Genomic DNA, 17526 nt, shown 5'->3' with positions numbered 1-17526 from the left:
CAACCAAACCGGTCTTATGCAGTTTGGCTTGCGAGGCAACTGCTAAGCAGCCAACCTGGAAACACGTCTAAGACACAATCAACCCACCAGCAACCTATCAAACATCAACATTCCAAAGCATTGCTATAAAGACGAAGCAGCTTGAGCCTAGCTAACGTTATAAACCCATTCCAGGTCGGTGAAAACCCCAGCTTTACGGTAGCATGAGGGCATTACGAAAAAAACAAGTTACATCAGGTCACATCAAGTCACAATATCATGGCAACGGCAACAGTTATTTTCCATGAGGTTCATTGATATCCTGCAACTCCGCCCCAGAAATGAAAGGCAAAAGTATGCAGAGGTATACAAAGGCCATGGCCTCTGACTGATGACTAAAAGGAAAAAAAAGCAAGGAAAATCCTGACCACACCCGATTTTGGTGGTTCCAATCCGATGGAACTAAAGAAGATGGAGGAAACGACAAGAAAGAACCCTATTTAATATCCTCGACGAGTGGCGTCATCGTCCGGCTGTACCGATAGCATCGGACTGATACCACCGTCATCCCAAAATGGTTGTCATGGTTGGGAAGGCGTGGTGCCGCCCCTCCAGTTCCACCCTTGCAACGATCATTCTTCAATATCGACGCACAAGCCGTGGGCCTTGCAAAGATTCTCGTAATAAGCAAGCCGTTCCTTGAGATCCGCGATTTGCTTCTCTAGCTGCTCGAATCGCTCGGCCTTACGAGCACGGGACTTGCGTGCCGCCAAGGTGTTGCGCGCTCGTTTCATGGCAACTGTGTCGTGTTGGTCCTCAACGGTGATGGCGGGAAGCGGCTTCTTAGGCTTGGTAATGCCACCCTCGGATACGCGCTTCACATGAGTTCTGGCCAGAGGCGACCCACTCGACTCGATACGAGATCTGGAAACGGTCTTGGTCATCTCGACGCCCTCGGGCTGATCGACCGGCGAGACTTCTGAGTCGAGATTACCATTGCCAGTGGGAAAGCCGCCGGGAATAGCACCGTACATGGATAACTCCGGGAAAAAGTTACCATCAAGGTCGTTGCCACCCACAAGCGGGGAGGCTTCGTAGCTCTCCAAGTAATCCGGAGACTCGTTCGACAGGGACGGCGAGGTCAAGTTCGTGATCGCGGCCGAGTTCGGGGCAGACGAGAAAGCATCGTAGTGTAGGTCACTGGGCGACACGGTGGCCATATTGCCCATTGAGCCCGGGGTAGAGCCCATGCTGACGTCGTAGCCAGGCATACCCGGAGAAGAGTATGCCGTGGTGCCGCCACCCGTCAAGTCCTCGAAACGCATTGCGTCTGTTACGTGTGAGAAGAAGTTACTGTTACTTGGTGCAGGGTTAAGTAAGTTACCTTGTAAGTCCATGTTGGACGATGCTTGTCGAGTGCCCGTGTTCTGTGGGAAAAGAGGTACGGGGGGACGAACAAGACGATTCTGGGAGTTCGAAGATGTCGAAGGAGACAATGCTGCGGCGGCGAAAAGGTGCGGCTGAGCGGTGTATGGATTGGTGAAAACCTGAGAAGAAGTCTGATGTCCGGTTGCCTGGATAACCTGAGCTAGCGATAGCGATTGGTTTCGTTGCTGACCCTGCAATGAAGAACCGTTGAACAATTGAGGCGATTGGCTAGCGTTGGTGTTGAGAGATCCAAATGCTGCGTGCAATGCAGGCGACGGTGTAGCACGATTAGCGTTCTGTTCCTGCGGCTTGGGTTCGAACAAGACGAAATCCTCCTCCGGTGGCGCAAGGAATGATTGCTCGGGTTGTGCCAGCTGGCTTTGGGAACTGGGGGGAAGCCATGATGACTGATGTGAATCCGTGGTGAAGACTGGGGAGTCTTGGGACGAAATGGTGGCGGTATTGAAAGGTGAACTTGGGGAGCTGGTGATAGCTTCGTTGAAGTTCAGGTCAACCTCAAAAGGAAGAGCTGAAGAAAAGGGTTGAGTGGGGAGAAAAGCGTTTCTATTTGTTGACTGAATTTTGCTGACCGTTTAAGGTGCCAAGGGGAATGAAAGGAAAAAGACGACGAGGTCAAGTTTGCTTAGCGCATCTTGAGGGACTTGTTATTGACCTTCTTATGATGTGTGTAGTTTGAGAGTTGTGTGTGATGGGAAAAAAAGAAGGAGGGGAAAAGAAAGCGTGCCTTAATTTTGGTGGGAGGAAGTAGACTTTTAGTATTTTTTTCAGGCAACAATCTGATCCCTAGAGCCTACCGGAGCGGTACGTACCCAAATAACTTCAATCAATTTTGGCAAGTATTAAGTACCTGGGTACGAATTCGAAAAGGGAATGGTCGTGCACGAGCCACTCAGTTAGGCGGACGCGTGGGTGGATTTTCAAGTGTCAAGGACGGTTTCCCGGGTGCGGGCAAAGTGGTCTAGCAGCTGTTTAGTTAGGTCTTACGGTAACTTGCTAACCACTAACAATTTTGATTGCCGGCTCGTCCAGCACATTTCACCGCAAGCTACCAGCTGAAACAGATAGGCGAGAACACAATCTGTTCGCTTGAAGAGAGGTATGACTCACACTTTTGGACCCACAGAGTTTTTCTGCACTAACTATCCCTGCGACCAATGTCCCCAGTGTTCCAATCCAATAATCCTCCTAGCGCACAGCCTTCCTCCGTATCTGCGTATTTTCCTTGCTGCGCATTTTACAATTTACACACGACCACTCTACGGCTCTACGCATGCAGTACTTTGCGAATGGTATTATTCGGTATCTGTATATCTGTAGTGGCACTACATTGCTATCGGAAAATACTAATCGCAGCACGTAAACCCCGAATCTATGTGATCTGGCGTCAACACTCAAAAATTGGCCGTTGGAAATATTATTTCTTTATCTTATCACCGCGTCGTTCCGGAGTTGAGGATGTGAAAATCACTAACACCGTTTCTAAATTGAATCCCTGCTTACTGCCAAGACGTTAAGCTAATTGTAGCTAAGGCTTGTGATTGATTACGAAATTATCGGTTCGTTCTTTTGCTTTGAACGCAACCAATTGGTTGATCATTGTCGGCGAGCTGATTAAGGAAGCTACCTAATATGTACCCAGGTGTCTGTGGTACCTTTCCCAGTTTAGTACGTGTCCGCTTTTCTTTCTTTTTCTTCGACATCAATTAATATTAGAAAAAACACCACAATTATTAATCCACCACATACTGATGTACATCATCCGCAGCTTACAGCGCTGTAATATCGTAATATCATTCTAAAAAACCTAAGGTCTGTTTTCATTGGAGGACTAAGGTAGTGGCGGCTGTGCTGATCAATCCGGTTATATTCCTTACTCCGATTTTTGGTCTTGCCTTTTTCTCGATATCTTACTGCTTCGAGGACACGCTAATAGAATCCTTACCGTAATATTCGACTACGCATTAACTGCCCGGTTTAGAATGGTCAGTTGATGGGCGTCAACAACAAGGAGATGATAAATGATATTCAGGCCACGAAGCCGAATGACGTTTTCGTGCATTTGGTATAATTCTTAGAGCCTTGGGGGGTATGTATGCGATGAACCGTCGCAAATCGCAAAATCGCAGATCGTGAATTGCGCACTCTCGCATGGTCAATGGCGCGTGCGCAGCGCGGATGCGCATTGGCATCTATTGGCGTTGGCTTCTTCAACCCCACAAACTCCAAGGGACGAGCGGAATCGAAACTCAATTCAGACATTCAAGACATTTTACCAGGATGAACTTGGCAATTCGATCAATCGGATCGACCAATTCCTATGGAGAATTACAATCTCCCAGCCCTGCCATCGGGTTGTGACTCATACTTCGAACCTCACCCGCGTCTTATGTAACATCCACATCCATCAGTAGGCATGGGACATGCATACCACGATAGTATTGCGCTATGGATGGGTATATGGAACACGGTTCGCCATGTCCTGCCATTTTAAGCCCCTTGCTTGGCCATTTGGATCTCATACCAAACCGGTCCTATTCCGTTCTCACGGCACGGGTTGTCGGCCTACTACTGTATAAAGTAGTAGTTAGTACATCACTAAATATCCTAGACACAGAATTCCGCAATTCCGCTGCAGCGCAAACTGCCCTGTAGCGGATATGGAGTCGGAACGGAGACTGGTCTGCGGACTAGTGTCCTATGAAATTCGCTCAAAAAGACGGATTACATATCAGCATATCAACCTACATGTATCAAGCATGCGTAGCACCTTGATCGTCTTGTCCTGCATGTCCAGGGGTCGCACATCAGTGGATATCGAGCCAAGAAACCGATACGCTTTTTCTGCAAGACGCAGGGCGCAGTCTTTTACGCCGTTGCTTGCCGATTATCATAGATCACAGATCATCGAAGACCCAGCCTGCTAGCCAACTATCAAAGCTCTGTTTCGTATGATTATGTATTTGAAATATCAAATATAATACGGCCATGTACCTAGGCATGCATATATTTCTTAAAAACGCCTGCCTGAAATCCCGCGCGACACCATTGGGAGACATTCGCACACGACATATTTCGTACATGCGTACGTCCCAAGAGTCCGACACGACACGCCCTATCAGCCCTACAATACCCTAGTCCTGCATACCTCTCATCCAGTGTCATCTCCCCCTTTCCATCTTTTTTCACTTCGATTCTACTCGCAGATCGAAGTCCCTAACCAATAGAGTCTTTCTTCCACGAGGCCACGTTTCCTTAGCCGACCCGGTGTCGAAAGGCCGCGGAGACGTTGCTAGTGTCTCCAGAATTCCTCCGAGCTTACGCTCTAGCCACAGCGCCTTAGGCTGGCACGTATGTACTTGGACCAATTGTTGCGTTGTGGATTACGCCGCGGGACACATTTGGCAGCATGTGCGGATATGTACTCGATGCGGCGGCCATCCTACCCTACCTTTTTACTGTTACTAGGGACGTAGCTCTACTACTATACATATGTGTAGGCTTACCGAACTACGCCCTATGTCAACGCCGATGCCATGCACCGACTCTCGTCAGCTGCCCCTAAGAAACGCTATTCCAAGGTAAATCCAACGTAGCATTTTCCCATCACATATCCATCCGGCCGTGCGGTATATCTGTCTGTCTGTCCGTACATTGTATGTATGTTCACGTAAGCGACGTGCTGGAAATAACACACAACTATGCGCTACGTTCTGGTAATCCCCCGCAGCGTAGTAATTTGAGGCCCCGGAAACGCAAAACGCAAAAAACAGCCTAAGAAATGGGAAGCGTAAGGCAGACGCCTCAGACTTCCATCCATCCCATCCCACCCGCCCACATGGACATTAGGTAGATATTTAAAAGAGCCGCGTGGCGATAATCCCGACATATTGGCGCCTGCGTTTACCGCCGGTGAAGCCCGCGGCCCGCGGCCCTCGGGATTGGTCGCCTTCTAGAGTATATTTGTAGTTGCCTACAAACACACGTACCTAGATACCTATACAGTAGTACGTGTACGATTTGTTTAGGCAGGTAGAGCGTTGACGCTGCGCATTCCTAGTGTACATACCTAACCTGTCTCGCCGACCACGAAGCGGCCGGACCCGGGGCCCGTCGGCGCGGATGCGACGCAAGGCTGTGAGGCCCGGTCGTGTGTGGTTTATCGCTTCCCCAGGCTACCGTATTACCCGCAGTGGCTGCTGCTCGCACAGCCTCCACGTTTTTGTAGATGGCGCTTCGGTTGGCTGGCTTCTGGAAACGTATGCGGGATGTGTAATCATGAATGCAAATAGGTATAGTAGGTACTATAGATAATACGAGGCCCGTTGTGCTATGTCACCATCAGAATAAGGATCGTCGATTGCGTTCTTACATACATATGAAAGGGCTTTATTCCCGAGTATTAGGAACCCGGGCTTGGTGTCAGGTGTACAGAAGGGGTCAGCAACATTATAACTCTACCGTTAAAGGTGGCTTATCGTATGTAATACTACTCTACGTTGAGGTATAATTACGGTCGAGTATAGCCTTGAGCGCGCGGAGCTAATACTATTAATTACGAACTACATATCACGACATCGATCACGAGCGACAAGAGGAACAGAATATGCGTGGCATCCGTTATTGAGCGTTAGGCTATCTGAGGACCTAAGGGGGATCATGCACATGGCAATGCTTTTGCCGCCGATGATGTCCAGTAGCTAGGTATACAGACGTAGAACTTAGAACTCCGAATTCAAGTAATACGCCGTTGATTCCTGCTTCCCTTTCCTATGCGCCCCCGCTCTCTACCATGGGGTATCCGTTGGTTGTTTCTTATCCGTAGCATTGTATTTCAGTACAATTACTCCTCATCCTCCACCGTCGCCTTCTTAGGCTGAACGCGACCCGCCTTGCTGATGCTTTCACCAGAGCTCGAGCTCTTCGTTTCGGCCGGAGCCAGCGTGTCAGGGTTCACTAACGCGTTGTCGCGGACCACCAAGTCCATAGAGGCGATTCGGCGCATGAGACTCAGAAACTCTGACTGTTGGAACTTATCCGACTGGTCGTTAGACACGGAGTTGATGATCTCCTGGGCCGCAACTGCGAGTTTGGAGTCCTCGCTGTTTCGCACGCGCTCTGTGGGGGTCGTTGTTTGCTCTTGGGTGCGAACTGGTTCGTCCGCTGCGAGATGCGCGACAGGCTGCTCAGGCGCCTTAGGTGCCAGGTCCGGGACTTGGGCTGGGACTGAAGCTGGAGCTGAATCGGGACCTTCATATCTTGTCCAGAGAAGAGTTTCATCGCCGGCAATGGCATCCATCCATCCTTGAAACGCACTATCGAATTCGACGTGGGGTTTCAGATTGCCAGTAACGGTGGTGGGCTCTTGTAGAGGAGGCAGTGCGGGTGCTGGCATGGGTACTTGTGCTGGAGTCATATGCATGGGAGCAGATAAGCGGTGGTCGACGTGGTTGTTAACAGATCGACTACCGGGGGAATGAATCATGTTCGGTAAAGGTTGCAGGCGTTGGAACTGATCAACCCAACTTTGGTGTGCACTCTGGGCCTTCATGGGGGTGGCAGGGTAGGCATGAGGTCTGAAGGCCGTAGAAGGTTGCTGAGGTCCATAACCATTTAGCATACCGAGTCCGGGAGGTGCGTTGAAAGACTGTACACCCTGGGGCATCGAAGGGCCGGGAATGTGTGCAGGGTGTTCGGTTGGAAGTAGTGGCTTGCCTGACTGGAAGTGCTTGAATTGGGCATTGGCAATCATTTCGTCCCATTTGAGGCTGTCGCGCTGTGGGCCTGTTAGAGATATATGCAACAACGAATTTAAATCGAAAGGTGATACTAACAAACAAGGATTCTTCCACTTCTCGTTGGAGGCGTCGTTCGCGGCTCTCTTGAGTCTCGCGACTAGCATTCCGATCGAAGTGAGTGAGGAGGGCATTCTTAGACCCTCCACAAACGCCGTCCGACATGGCGACAATTGAGTGCTGCGAATATTTTAGAAGTATTTGAAGTGATGGATGGTAGACAGATCAGCGATGCTAGGTCTGTTCGGGTTCCTGAACGACTCGTTCGACGGTATGCTAGATTTCGCGATCGGAGGTCGACGTGGGTAGAGAATAAATAACAGAAGGAAGTTTCGTAGATTGGTGGGGACGAAATCGAATGATATATAGTTTGGACCCTGTCGGCCGTTGGGTGATGAGCAATGACCGTCTGCCGTGCTCTGTAATTGCCTGTGGTTGTTTGTGTTGCCTGGTGACCCGAACGACAAGATGGACTGTATTGTCAGGATTAAGACGATCAGATAATAATTAGTACAGTGCCCGTACAGGTACGCGTGTAGAAGTACAGCTGATATACAGTGCTATGTTCTTGGTATCGTGAGAAATTTCAAAACTACAATGAATACAAGTGCACCTCGCAGATGCTTTATTGAAATATGAATTTGAAGGGATTCGCGGCGTCACAAGGATCACAAGGAGGTTGATCGCTTATGATTTCCTTTACATGCGATTTATTAAGCTGCTAAGCTTATTTAGCCTCGGCTGCACGCATATCAACCGATCGGAATGATGTCAATTACCATAGCCGCATTGGGTACTAGGACCGGTACATGGATACGTACCAATTTATCCCCGCGACATCCTGGACACCCCACCATATGATACCCGTTATTCAGGTACATTGATCCCCACATACATGTATTCTCGGAACCGCTATTAATCCGAAGAGCCTCTGTGGGGGCTTGAGCTTTATGAAATCTGGACTGATCCATAACAAGTAATGCATGCTATGCAATTGACCTTGGTGTATGTACACTTTTATGATTCTGGCGGAGCTTCAGACTTGCTTCCTGAACCGCCAACTAGACGACTTAAGCGACATAGCAACTGGGCTATTATCTTAGACCTTGATAGAATACGAACCCTCATTTGACTCTTCCATCTCTCTAATTCGTTTTCCTTTAAATTCCTTCCACAATGGTACGTTTATGTAGTACTCTATATGATTACCGATCTATTATTCGCTGACCTTCGCTTGATAATAGGCACAAGTAATATCCAATTCCGGCCACGATGACATGATTGTATGTAGAACTCCATACTCAAACACCATATTCAACCTTTACCGAACTTCGAGCCTACGAGCCTACTCGAAGCTGTAGCTCTCCGTTTACCAGTCGTTCCCTAAGGTTACTATTAGAGCCAAAGCTAACACTCCCTAGCATGATGCTGTCCTTGACTACTACGGCCGTCGCCTCGCAACGTGTTCTTCCGACAAAACAATCAAGATATTCGAGATTGAGGGCGAGTCTCAGAGGCTGACAGAGACATTGAAAGGGTATGGTTTATTTCCTGGCTGAAGCAATACGGCCCCTGACAATGATGGGTGTAGACACGAAGGCGCAGTATGGTGTGTTTCATGGGCGCATCCCAAGTACGGCAACATTCTCGCCTCGGCAGGCTATGACGGCAAGGTATTCATCTGGCGCGAACAGGGGAACGTATGGCAAAGGATCTTCGACTTTGCTCTCCACAAGGCCTCAGTGAATATGGTTGCGTGGTCACCTCACGAATCGGGCTGTCTCCTTGCGTGTGCGTCTTCCGACGGAAACGTCTCCGTTCTCGAATTCAAAGACAACAACTTCTCCCACGTCTCCTTCCCCGCACACGGCCTCGGCGTGAACTCGGTGTCCTGGGCACCCGCGACAACGCCTGGTAGCATCGTCTCTTCGGCACCAGCGGGCCCCGGCGCACTTGGTCAGCGCCGTTTCGTAACGGGAGGCTGCGATAACGTACTCAAGCTATGGACCTACGACGTTGCTTCGCAAGGATACAAGCAAGAGAGGGAGCCGTTGGCGGGCCACACGGACTGGGTGCGGGACGTAGCATGGAGCCCTACGGTATTGCAGAAGAGTTACATCGCGTCAGCTTCGCAAGATAAGACGGTGCGGATTTGGACCAGCGACAACGCGAGCCAAGGCCAGTGGTCGGTCAAGGTGCTGAACTTCGAAGCCGAAGTCTGGCGTGTCAGCTGGAGTCTGAGCGGGAACGTGCTGGCCGTTAGCGGTGGCGACAACAAGGTCTCGTTATGGAAGGAGAACCTTCGAGGCGAGTGGGAGTGCGTCAAGACGATGGAGGAATAGGAGCCAGGTCTATCGTACTAGTGGATTTGACGGCGGAAACACAACAGGTTCGAGGATGATTGTCACGAAGCCCGGCGTTAAGATGTAGATGGGGCGCTGATTCGGCAGGACTGTTGGTCACCAAAAGCAGAGTAGCTTGCGTCTTGCGACTAAACAAAAATTTCGGAAATAAATGAGATATCCTACGGAAGCCGTATAGTATAGATGGTAATGTGAACCCGGTTTACACAGGTATGGTGATACAGTATGCATCTCGAACTTTCTTGGCTTTGACGTTGTGATATGGTCGCTTATATGTTTGAGCCTTTATCTATCATTTCGGAATACTATACCTTATGTTTTTCTTTAAACTAGCGGATCGATGGTTACGATACGATGTTATAAAATTGATCCCTAGCTTAGCTATATCGAGCTGTAACAATACTGTTTGCCATCCGCAAAGCTTTCCAAACCAGGTATTCTTCCCTTACCATGTATTCGGAGATGGTTATTTTTTGAAGTTTAACGTTTTAATAATCTTGATCTAAGCTTGTCCGTTTGTCTATCCGCTTTAAATTGACATATTAACTTTACAAACTGCTTGGAAGCCGTTCACTTAGCCGTTTGCTTAACCGTTCTTACTGTTTTCACTAACATTCCCTGGTGTTTAGTTTCAGTCTAGAACATGCCAGATCTCGCATCGTGGTCAAAGACAATTGTTAGTTGATTGTTGTTCTTTGTAATCCTTTACGAGACCCTGATTTTTGTCCTTGATTGTGTTCCTGGATTCGGTGTACTGGTTTTTCTCAACGGTTAGATACAAATTTTAAATATACGTAGGTAGATAGCTCGATTTAAGCACATAACGCAGCTAATAACATTATTGAAGTCGTCTATAAACAAATTCAAAGATCGGGAGGAAAGAGCAGGTTCTGGGTTTGGGACATTGGCGGTTAGTCGACCAGTCATAACGCTGTGACCAAATCTGGAAGCGGCTCCCCAGATCGTTGGTTGCACTAAGTACCCTTACGGCGAATGCTGGGCGAAAAATACATCTGTGCTCTCTTCAGCTTCAGGGGCCTAACAACTAATAAAATTAGGGAAATCGAGACTGGGATTCTCAGGTTCATCAACTTCATAATTTCATTTGCTGTACTCAAATTCGCCCAAACTCCGCTACTTTCTATATCTGTCTATAAACTGCGACCATTTCTCTACCAAGCTTTTCCGATGGTTATAGTCTAAATACTGGAATCTGCTCCTCCATGCGACAAACAAACCGACCTAGCAACCGCCGTGCGTAATCGAGATCGCCATCACCGCTCTCGGGTCGTCACAAGATCGGTAGCCGCCCATCAGTAGAAAAGAGCTTCCTGTTTCGCGTACGCAACCGCCAAATTGTCTGAACACCAGGAGGATAGTAACGGGCAGTCCGTGTCCACCGGGCTTCCACCGACCAGCATTGAACAACAAGAAGAGGTCTTGAGATTCGAGAGCGACGAGGTAGACAACCTCAGCCGGGGACGATCACCACCTCCACAATATCCCTACTCGGCTTCCGAAGCCTCTGCCTCGACCTCGTTTTCGCTCGGTGCCTCTCGCCCTGCACCGCCGCCGTTTTCGAGCTTATATACTGTTGACGACCATTTTAAGCTCCCACCGACTATCTGTAGCCCCGCCTCCGAAGCTGGAGCATCTTCCGCAACTGCTGCACCTGCCTACGCGCCCTCAGCCTCAGCGTCTGAAAGTCCTCTAGAAAGGTCGGGGTCCTTCGAAGATACCGTCGCAGAGACAAAACGAGCACTTCCGCAGGACGTTAAGGGCGAGTCCTCTAACCAGAAGGGCGACGACAGCGAACCACCTCCAGCATACTCCGAAGGATATAGCCCGCTACTCTCGTTCACCTATCTAATGGCGGCCGCCGGTGGTGCATCGAGTATTATTACTCAGGTCCAGCAAGGAGGTCCTCCTATCAATGCTATCGGAGGTAAGCAACATATTAGGGGTGTGGTTGATTTGGGAAACAATGTTAAACTGATGTATAGATGTCGGAGCCGATGAAACAATCACCATGGACTTGCGGTATGTACCATTTACTGCTCGGATATCCAATGTCTCGAATTCTAATACTAATCGAACCATTTCTGTAGCGGAACGCGCTTCGTCCTTTCAAGAGACGAACTATTGACACTACCTGAATTTGTCCTTCTCTCCCTATTCCCCAACGGACTCTTTCCCGAAGGTCACATGGGTGGATTTTCCGAAGGCGATGCCGTGCAAGTTGATGTCAGTACACTGAATGATAAACCCGTCACTCGATTCACTCCGATGTCCTCGAGCATCATAACGCAAGAGGCCACTCCCCAAAACACTTCCTTACCTCGCTCTTCTACCCTCCGCAATCTAGTGTCCAATATAGATATACATTTCACTGACCTCACATCTCAGTATGACCCTGCATCACTACAATACATGCTGGATTTCTTCCGGAATGTAGCTCAATCTATCCCTAACGAGTCCTCCCCCAGTGCTTCACCTGATGGCGGTGCTGTTCCCATTGACTCGCTTGGTGGTCGGGGTGAGGATGGCTCTAAGAGAGCTGGTATCATTGTCCTAAGGGAGGACTTGGATTTCTATGCTATTCCTCCCCGGGCGGATATCAACCAGGCGGAGATGATTGAAGTCAAGAGAGCTGCCGCTCGAGCTCTTCTTAAGCAGGACGGTATCTTCTCGGGGTTGAAACGAAGCGACGAGCCTGGCACGACCGAGGCGCATCTGATCGAAATGCTTACGGCTGGGTAAGTTAACGCTCCGTATCTCGTACTAATTCCATTTTTGCATGACCTATCCCTGACATCCAATATAGCGGTTTCAATCACGACGACAGGTGGGGTCACCGTGCTGGCGAGCCTAACAAAGCCGTCGTTTGCAGTCTGGCCCTTGCTCGGTTACGAAGCGATATCCGTGGCAATGATATGGGTGGCAATGCTGTGGGCATGGCGCAAAAGCTATTACTCTTCTGGAGAAAGCCGGCACGACGCTGCTGGTGGGAAGGAGTGGATTTGAAAGATGTAGAGGGCGTAGACGGCCCCCTGAAAGTGTGGATCCGAAGAGTGTGGACGTTGGAGATGAGTGTGATTGGGTTGCGTTGAAAATGACTTCTAAATGACTTCTAGGCGAGCGGCATGGCATTCGAGTTACGTTTTTCTCTTTCGGCAGCATCTGTCTTACCTCGACAACACACACACACACAGGAAGGCAAAGGGTACACACGATAATACCCTATATGGATGGACTGATTTTTACCACTGGTGTGCTACCAGTTCTCCCATTGTTCATATCTGATTTAATCATTAGCTAGGATATCAGACACTGGCTATCCTAGGCTTGATGTACGGTACACACCATAGCAGGCGAAAACAGACGCGGGACGGGAAGAATATGGAGTGAGTCCCTTCTACAGGAGGGGAATTTGAGGATTATTAGAATCAGGATATTACTTCATAACGGACCTCTTCTGTGACGTGGTATGCGGTCATCTGTGCAGTGATGCCAAGAGATTATTTGGTATACGACGAGTTTGGAGAACATTCTGTGTCTGTATAGGATTATTAATAAGATTGATGAGACTGGTTACCGAGTACATATACATACCTACAGAATACCTACCTACCCGGGTGGGGGGGGATTCTAGACATTCTTATGCAATGATCTTGACATCCTGAATTATGCTTAAAATAATAAATGCAAAAAAACATGTTTCCAGCATATTGAGTATAATATGTAATTAACTATACATCCATTATAAAATAATACAAGGGTTTTCGACCAATTATATACATAGGAAAGCAATGCTTATTAAGGAAAAAGGGTTTTGAAGCGCGAATAGGATATTTCAATAACATGTATAACTAAATAATGACCATTGTATAAAGGAATATATTGTAATTGATTGCAAGGGTGACTAAGCTAAAATCGTTTTTGGTGTGCAATGGTTTTCGTCCTGCAATGGTGGGGCTAGTTTAAAAAGGGAAGAAAAATGGGAAAAAGTGTAGGTGCACCTTCTTAATTGAGGAAGGTGCTTAGTATTTAAGTACAGTGACCTTCCACAGCAGTGCGGACGCCCCATTTTTTAACCCTTAACACTTGATACCACCTAACCTTAACCCTGACCTCAAGGTCATAACTGGATACATTGATACCTCTCAGAAACACCTTAGGACAGAGGCTAGTATAGTCGATATTGAGCTTTAAAAGCTCTAGTCTGTTATGGCCATTTTTATTTTCTAATTGGAGCGAGATTTGATTTAATATGGCCGATCTAAAATAAGGCATATCGCAGTCTGGATTTTTGGTGTACTTGCTGTTAGGGAATAAAAAATGGGGCGTCCGCACTGCTGTGGAAGGTCACTGTAAGTAGTTTTTTTTAGATGCACTGAGTGGGAATTGAACCTAAGTTTATTACATACTACGGGTATTACAGTTTTACGAGTCATTAGGCTTGACCACTTGGCCAATTGGCTTACGAATCTACGCGCATGTGGGGCAAGTCCGGATCTTGGAGCTTATATCCTGGGTTCAATCCCCAAGATTTGATTGGTGAAGCCCCCCGGAGATCCGCCGAGACCCACTATTGCAGGGAGGAAAATCATTGCAGTGGGAGAAAATCATTGCAATAGTAAGAGATTATTGCAATAGTAAGAGATTATTGCAATAAAAGAAATAATAGTGCTTTTGTATAATGATATTACGTAGATAATGGGTGTATGCAGGTAATAAATGAGTAGGTAAAATGGTGTCCCAAGAAGAACAGTATATTAACGTGGTTATTTTAGCCCTGGCTGGCCAGTATAACTACAGCTTATACTTGACTTTAATCAATTGATTACTAAATGGGTCAAGGTGTTTTAAGGTTATTCTAACGCAATCATGTCGAAGCTATTGCCAGGAGTGGTAATGGTTGCTAGTATGCAATTAAGGGGCAACAATGTCAAGGAACCCCCCCCACCCGTATAGGTACCTAGGGGCTATGATCACTAGCTTCGTCACTTACATAACTCCCTATTATAGGAGGTAGTTCCAACCCCTTATGGCATTTTCGGTTTCTTGATCCGAGCAGTTTCCAGCTTCAAGAAGGCTATTACGAGATTCGGGTAGGTACCTGCGTATGTTGATGGTAATATCTGACCGATTATAGTTGACCCCACCCTTGAGAGAGGCAGTCGCCGATGTGGAGTAAGGTGAGACCCAGCAAGCGTCATTCTGCGGCTTCTATGCATGCACATCCTTACATCCTACACTTATCTAGACTATCGATCGTACGAACTTTGTCTCATACCAAAAAAATAAATAATATGTCGCGGTGTAACGCCGTCCACTCATGCCACCTTCACCGACTCTTCACAGTGTAACTCTCTTGATTTTATCCTCACTTTTTATTCTCACTTTTGATTCTCACTCGTATCCTAGATCAGCACAGGTCTTTGTTTTGTGAAGCGCCACATCAATTTAAATCCCCCCGTTCGAGTCCCTTGATTTTTATCGCCTTAATCGCCTCTATCGCCTCGGAATTGTTTGAACGTGGGGCTGATCCAATACAGCCTACAGCACCACAATATCTGGCAGTCTGTGCACTAGAGAATAGACTAGAGCAGCCGATAGTGTGCGGTACTCGATTCTCCCTTGCATATTCAAGCATCAGGGATAAGCCGAACGATCATCTGAACCATTAAGATCATCCTCGCACAACTCTACGTGTACGCGCACCATAATAACGATCCAACGACATAGCCGTATTGTCGGTCAATACATTGGTGCCCGAGTTCCACACCGAATCGTATATTACCACAAGCGCTGCCACTTAGCCGTCACAATGCGTCAAGATGGCCGATGATTCTTCTACCGATAATCGCCCCTTCTCCCTCGCCCATCGTCTTCCCAATCCTACTCTAACCGCACATTCGTCCTGCTCATCCTTCCACGAGATGCCGCGCACTAGAAGGTTGCGCCTATTAGTCGCCGCCAATGGCCAGAGGGACGTCGCTTATGCCCAGGCTATCGCCGTGCGTCTGCTCAAAGACACTCAGATCGAGACCCGAGCTCTCGTTGACGAAGTACCCGTCCGACTCACCCACGAGATCATTGTCATGGAGAATAGAAGTTTAGCGACGGTGGCCATCGACGCGGACCAGAGGACAAGGGATGCTATAGAATCGGCCAAGCAGACTGCCTTCGAACTCGTTGACTGGGCCGACTTACTCGTTCTAGCCCCTATCGATGCTGATCACCTCGCTAAGATGATGTCCGGCATAGCAGATACAACCCTTCTGGAGATATTAAGAGCATGGGACGTGTCTAAGAAGATTCTTCTAGTACCTGGCATGTCGGTGCAGATGTGGGAAAATCCTATGACGAAGAAGCAACTGAGCAAGATCAAGCGCAAGTGGAATTGGGTTAAGGTCATGGCCCCCGTGTTGTGGCATTACGAGGGACATAGTGCGCATAAGCGTATAGTGTCTTGGGATGGATTTAACGATCTCGTCGGCATAATAAAGAACCAAGCCGAGCTGATGAGCCTAGGCCACGATGTCGAAGTCGCCACGCAGCAAGCCATGCACACAACTACTCCAATCCGATCTACTAAGGCCCTACCACCTGAGATATGGACCATCGTATTTGAATACGTCGGTGATTGGGAAGTGGCCACTGCTCTTAATGTATATACGAATTTAAAGACTCCGCCAGAATGGCGACTCGATCGCGCTGCCATTACTGACCCCCTTGACTTATACATGCACGATCTCGAATGGCTGATCCTCTCGTGTCCCGGATCCGACAAAATCTGCGACAAGCTTGCCCAAGCGCCTAAAGGACTACGCTTCGTTTCCTACCTGGCAGTCAAGCTTATTATCAAGTTCTCGCTAACCGACGTTCTCACCTACCTGGAAACACACCTAAGTAAGGTCTTCTGGGCATCATTCAGCTCTAAACTGCTACCGAATAAGGCATCTGGGGTATACGGTCGAACGGATATTCTGGACTGGTGGAACACGTCCCCGTCATTCCTTAAGAAGGAATACGACGCCGAAGCATTGGATAACGCTTCTCGCATGGGATATGTCCACGTGTTGGACTGGTGGCTCCGCTCCGGTCTCTCTCTTAAGTATACTGAGGCCGCACTGGAGTCGGCCTCGGCAAAGGGACACCTACTCGTGCTGGAGTGGTGGAGAGACGCCGCCCTGAAACACGACAATATCCTGCTTAAGCCCGGTCGCAGTCTCCTCACTGCCGCTCAACAGGGGCAGACGGCAGTACTGCGCTGGTGGGAATCATCGGGTATCCCGGCGGCGCACAGCGAAGGCGTGTGCAAGATCGCTAGCGCGCACGGGCAGACGGGGGTGCTCGACGTGTGGCGCGAGCTCAAAGGCGATAAATTGTCTTTCGACTCGCAGGTCCTGGTCGCGCCGACGAAACAGGGTTACGTCGAGGTGCTGGAGTGGTGGAAGAAATATGCGAGGGGCGAGGACCAGGCCGACGGGCGATCGCATAGGGTGGAATATAAGACGTGCGATATCGAGGAGGCGCTTGAGGATGCTATTGGCGACCCGAGACCGGTGAGGCGGTGGTGGGCTAGGAACGGGTTGAATTTGGGGCTGGGGACGAATGAGTGGATGAAGATTCGGCGGCTTTAAATCGCGGGCAAGGTTTTGCTATGTGAGCGCATTGATGCTTGAGGTACGCCATCTACCAAGGTCATCGATGCCTCGGGAGGATGTGAAATACATAGTCGGATACAATGATGAATATATCTGGGCTTTGTTCTGTGGTCATGAGGCTCCGTATACTGGTTCGAACGATGTTTAAATTGCTATGAGCAAAGTCAAGGCTATATAATCTACCAGTCAAGATTCTCGGACAATATAATGTACTTGACAGATACTCTGGTGTCTTGCGAATTAGACGTCTTCTACGACTATTTTGCGGGC

General features: G+C 48.5%; 5 protein-coding genes across 5 annotated transcripts; 3 read left to right on the top strand and 2 right to left on the bottom strand.

Moving 5' to 3' along the window:
- Nucleotides 1-611: 611 nt before the first annotated feature.
- F4807DRAFT_451052 (uncharacterized protein) lies at nucleotides 612-2462 on the bottom strand (the record flags this gene model as incomplete). The annotated part of the gene is made up of 3 exons (XM_048000200.1): nucleotides 612-1309; nucleotides 1364-1982; nucleotides 2427-2462. The coding sequence occupies 3 exons, from the start codon at nucleotides 2460-2462 to the stop codon at nucleotides 612-614; spliced, it is 1353 nt and encodes a 450-aa protein (XP_047855964.1).
- Nucleotides 2463-5960: 3498 nt separating this feature from the next.
- On the bottom strand, nucleotides 5961-7905 carry F4807DRAFT_420398 (uncharacterized protein). The gene is made up of 2 exons (XM_047997485.1): nucleotides 7260-7905; nucleotides 5961-7201 (listed from the first exon to the last, which is right to left on the bottom strand). The coding sequence occupies exons 1-2, from the start codon at nucleotides 7383-7385 to the stop codon at nucleotides 6269-6271; spliced, it is 1059 nt and encodes a 352-aa protein (XP_047855963.1). The 5' UTR covers nucleotides 7386-7905; the 3' UTR covers nucleotides 5961-6268.
- A 294-nt stretch (nucleotides 7906-8199) lies between these two features.
- Nucleotides 8200-10195, top strand: F4807DRAFT_420394 (WD40 repeat-like protein). The gene is made up of 3 exons (XM_047997484.1): nucleotides 8200-8503; nucleotides 8642-8757; nucleotides 8812-10195. Exons 1-3 carry the CDS (start codon nucleotides 8498-8500, stop codon nucleotides 9560-9562), a joined length of 873 nt encoding a protein of 290 aa, XP_047855962.1. The 5' UTR covers nucleotides 8200-8497; the 3' UTR covers nucleotides 9563-10195.
- Nucleotides 10196-10226: 31 nt separating this feature from the next.
- On the top strand, nucleotides 10227-12693 carry F4807DRAFT_451050 (uncharacterized protein; the record flags this gene model as incomplete). Its single annotated transcript, XM_048000199.1, has 5 exons — nucleotides 10227-10259; nucleotides 10904-11528; nucleotides 11587-11623; nucleotides 11692-12339; nucleotides 12408-12693. 5 exons carry the CDS (start codon nucleotides 10227-10229, stop codon nucleotides 12691-12693), a joined length of 1629 nt encoding a protein of 542 aa, XP_047855961.1.
- A 2638-nt stretch (nucleotides 12694-15331) lies between these two features.
- F4807DRAFT_38478 (flavoprotein) lies at nucleotides 15332-17526 on the top strand. Its single transcript, XM_047995822.1, has one exon. It carries the CDS (start codon nucleotides 15424-15426, stop codon nucleotides 17230-17232), a length of 1809 nt encoding a protein of 602 aa, XP_047855960.1. The 5' UTR covers nucleotides 15332-15423; the 3' UTR covers nucleotides 17233-17526.

The sequence above is a fragment of the Annulohypoxylon truncatum genome, assembly GCF_022578515.1.
Source record: "Annulohypoxylon truncatum strain CBS 140777 unplaced genomic scaffold F4807scaffold_10, whole genome shotgun sequence".
Taxonomy (NCBI): domain Eukaryota; kingdom Fungi; phylum Ascomycota; class Sordariomycetes; order Xylariales; family Hypoxylaceae; genus Annulohypoxylon; species Annulohypoxylon truncatum.
The sequence above is the reverse complement of the archived record's forward strand: the minus strand, read 5'-3'. Positions and strand labels throughout refer to the sequence as shown.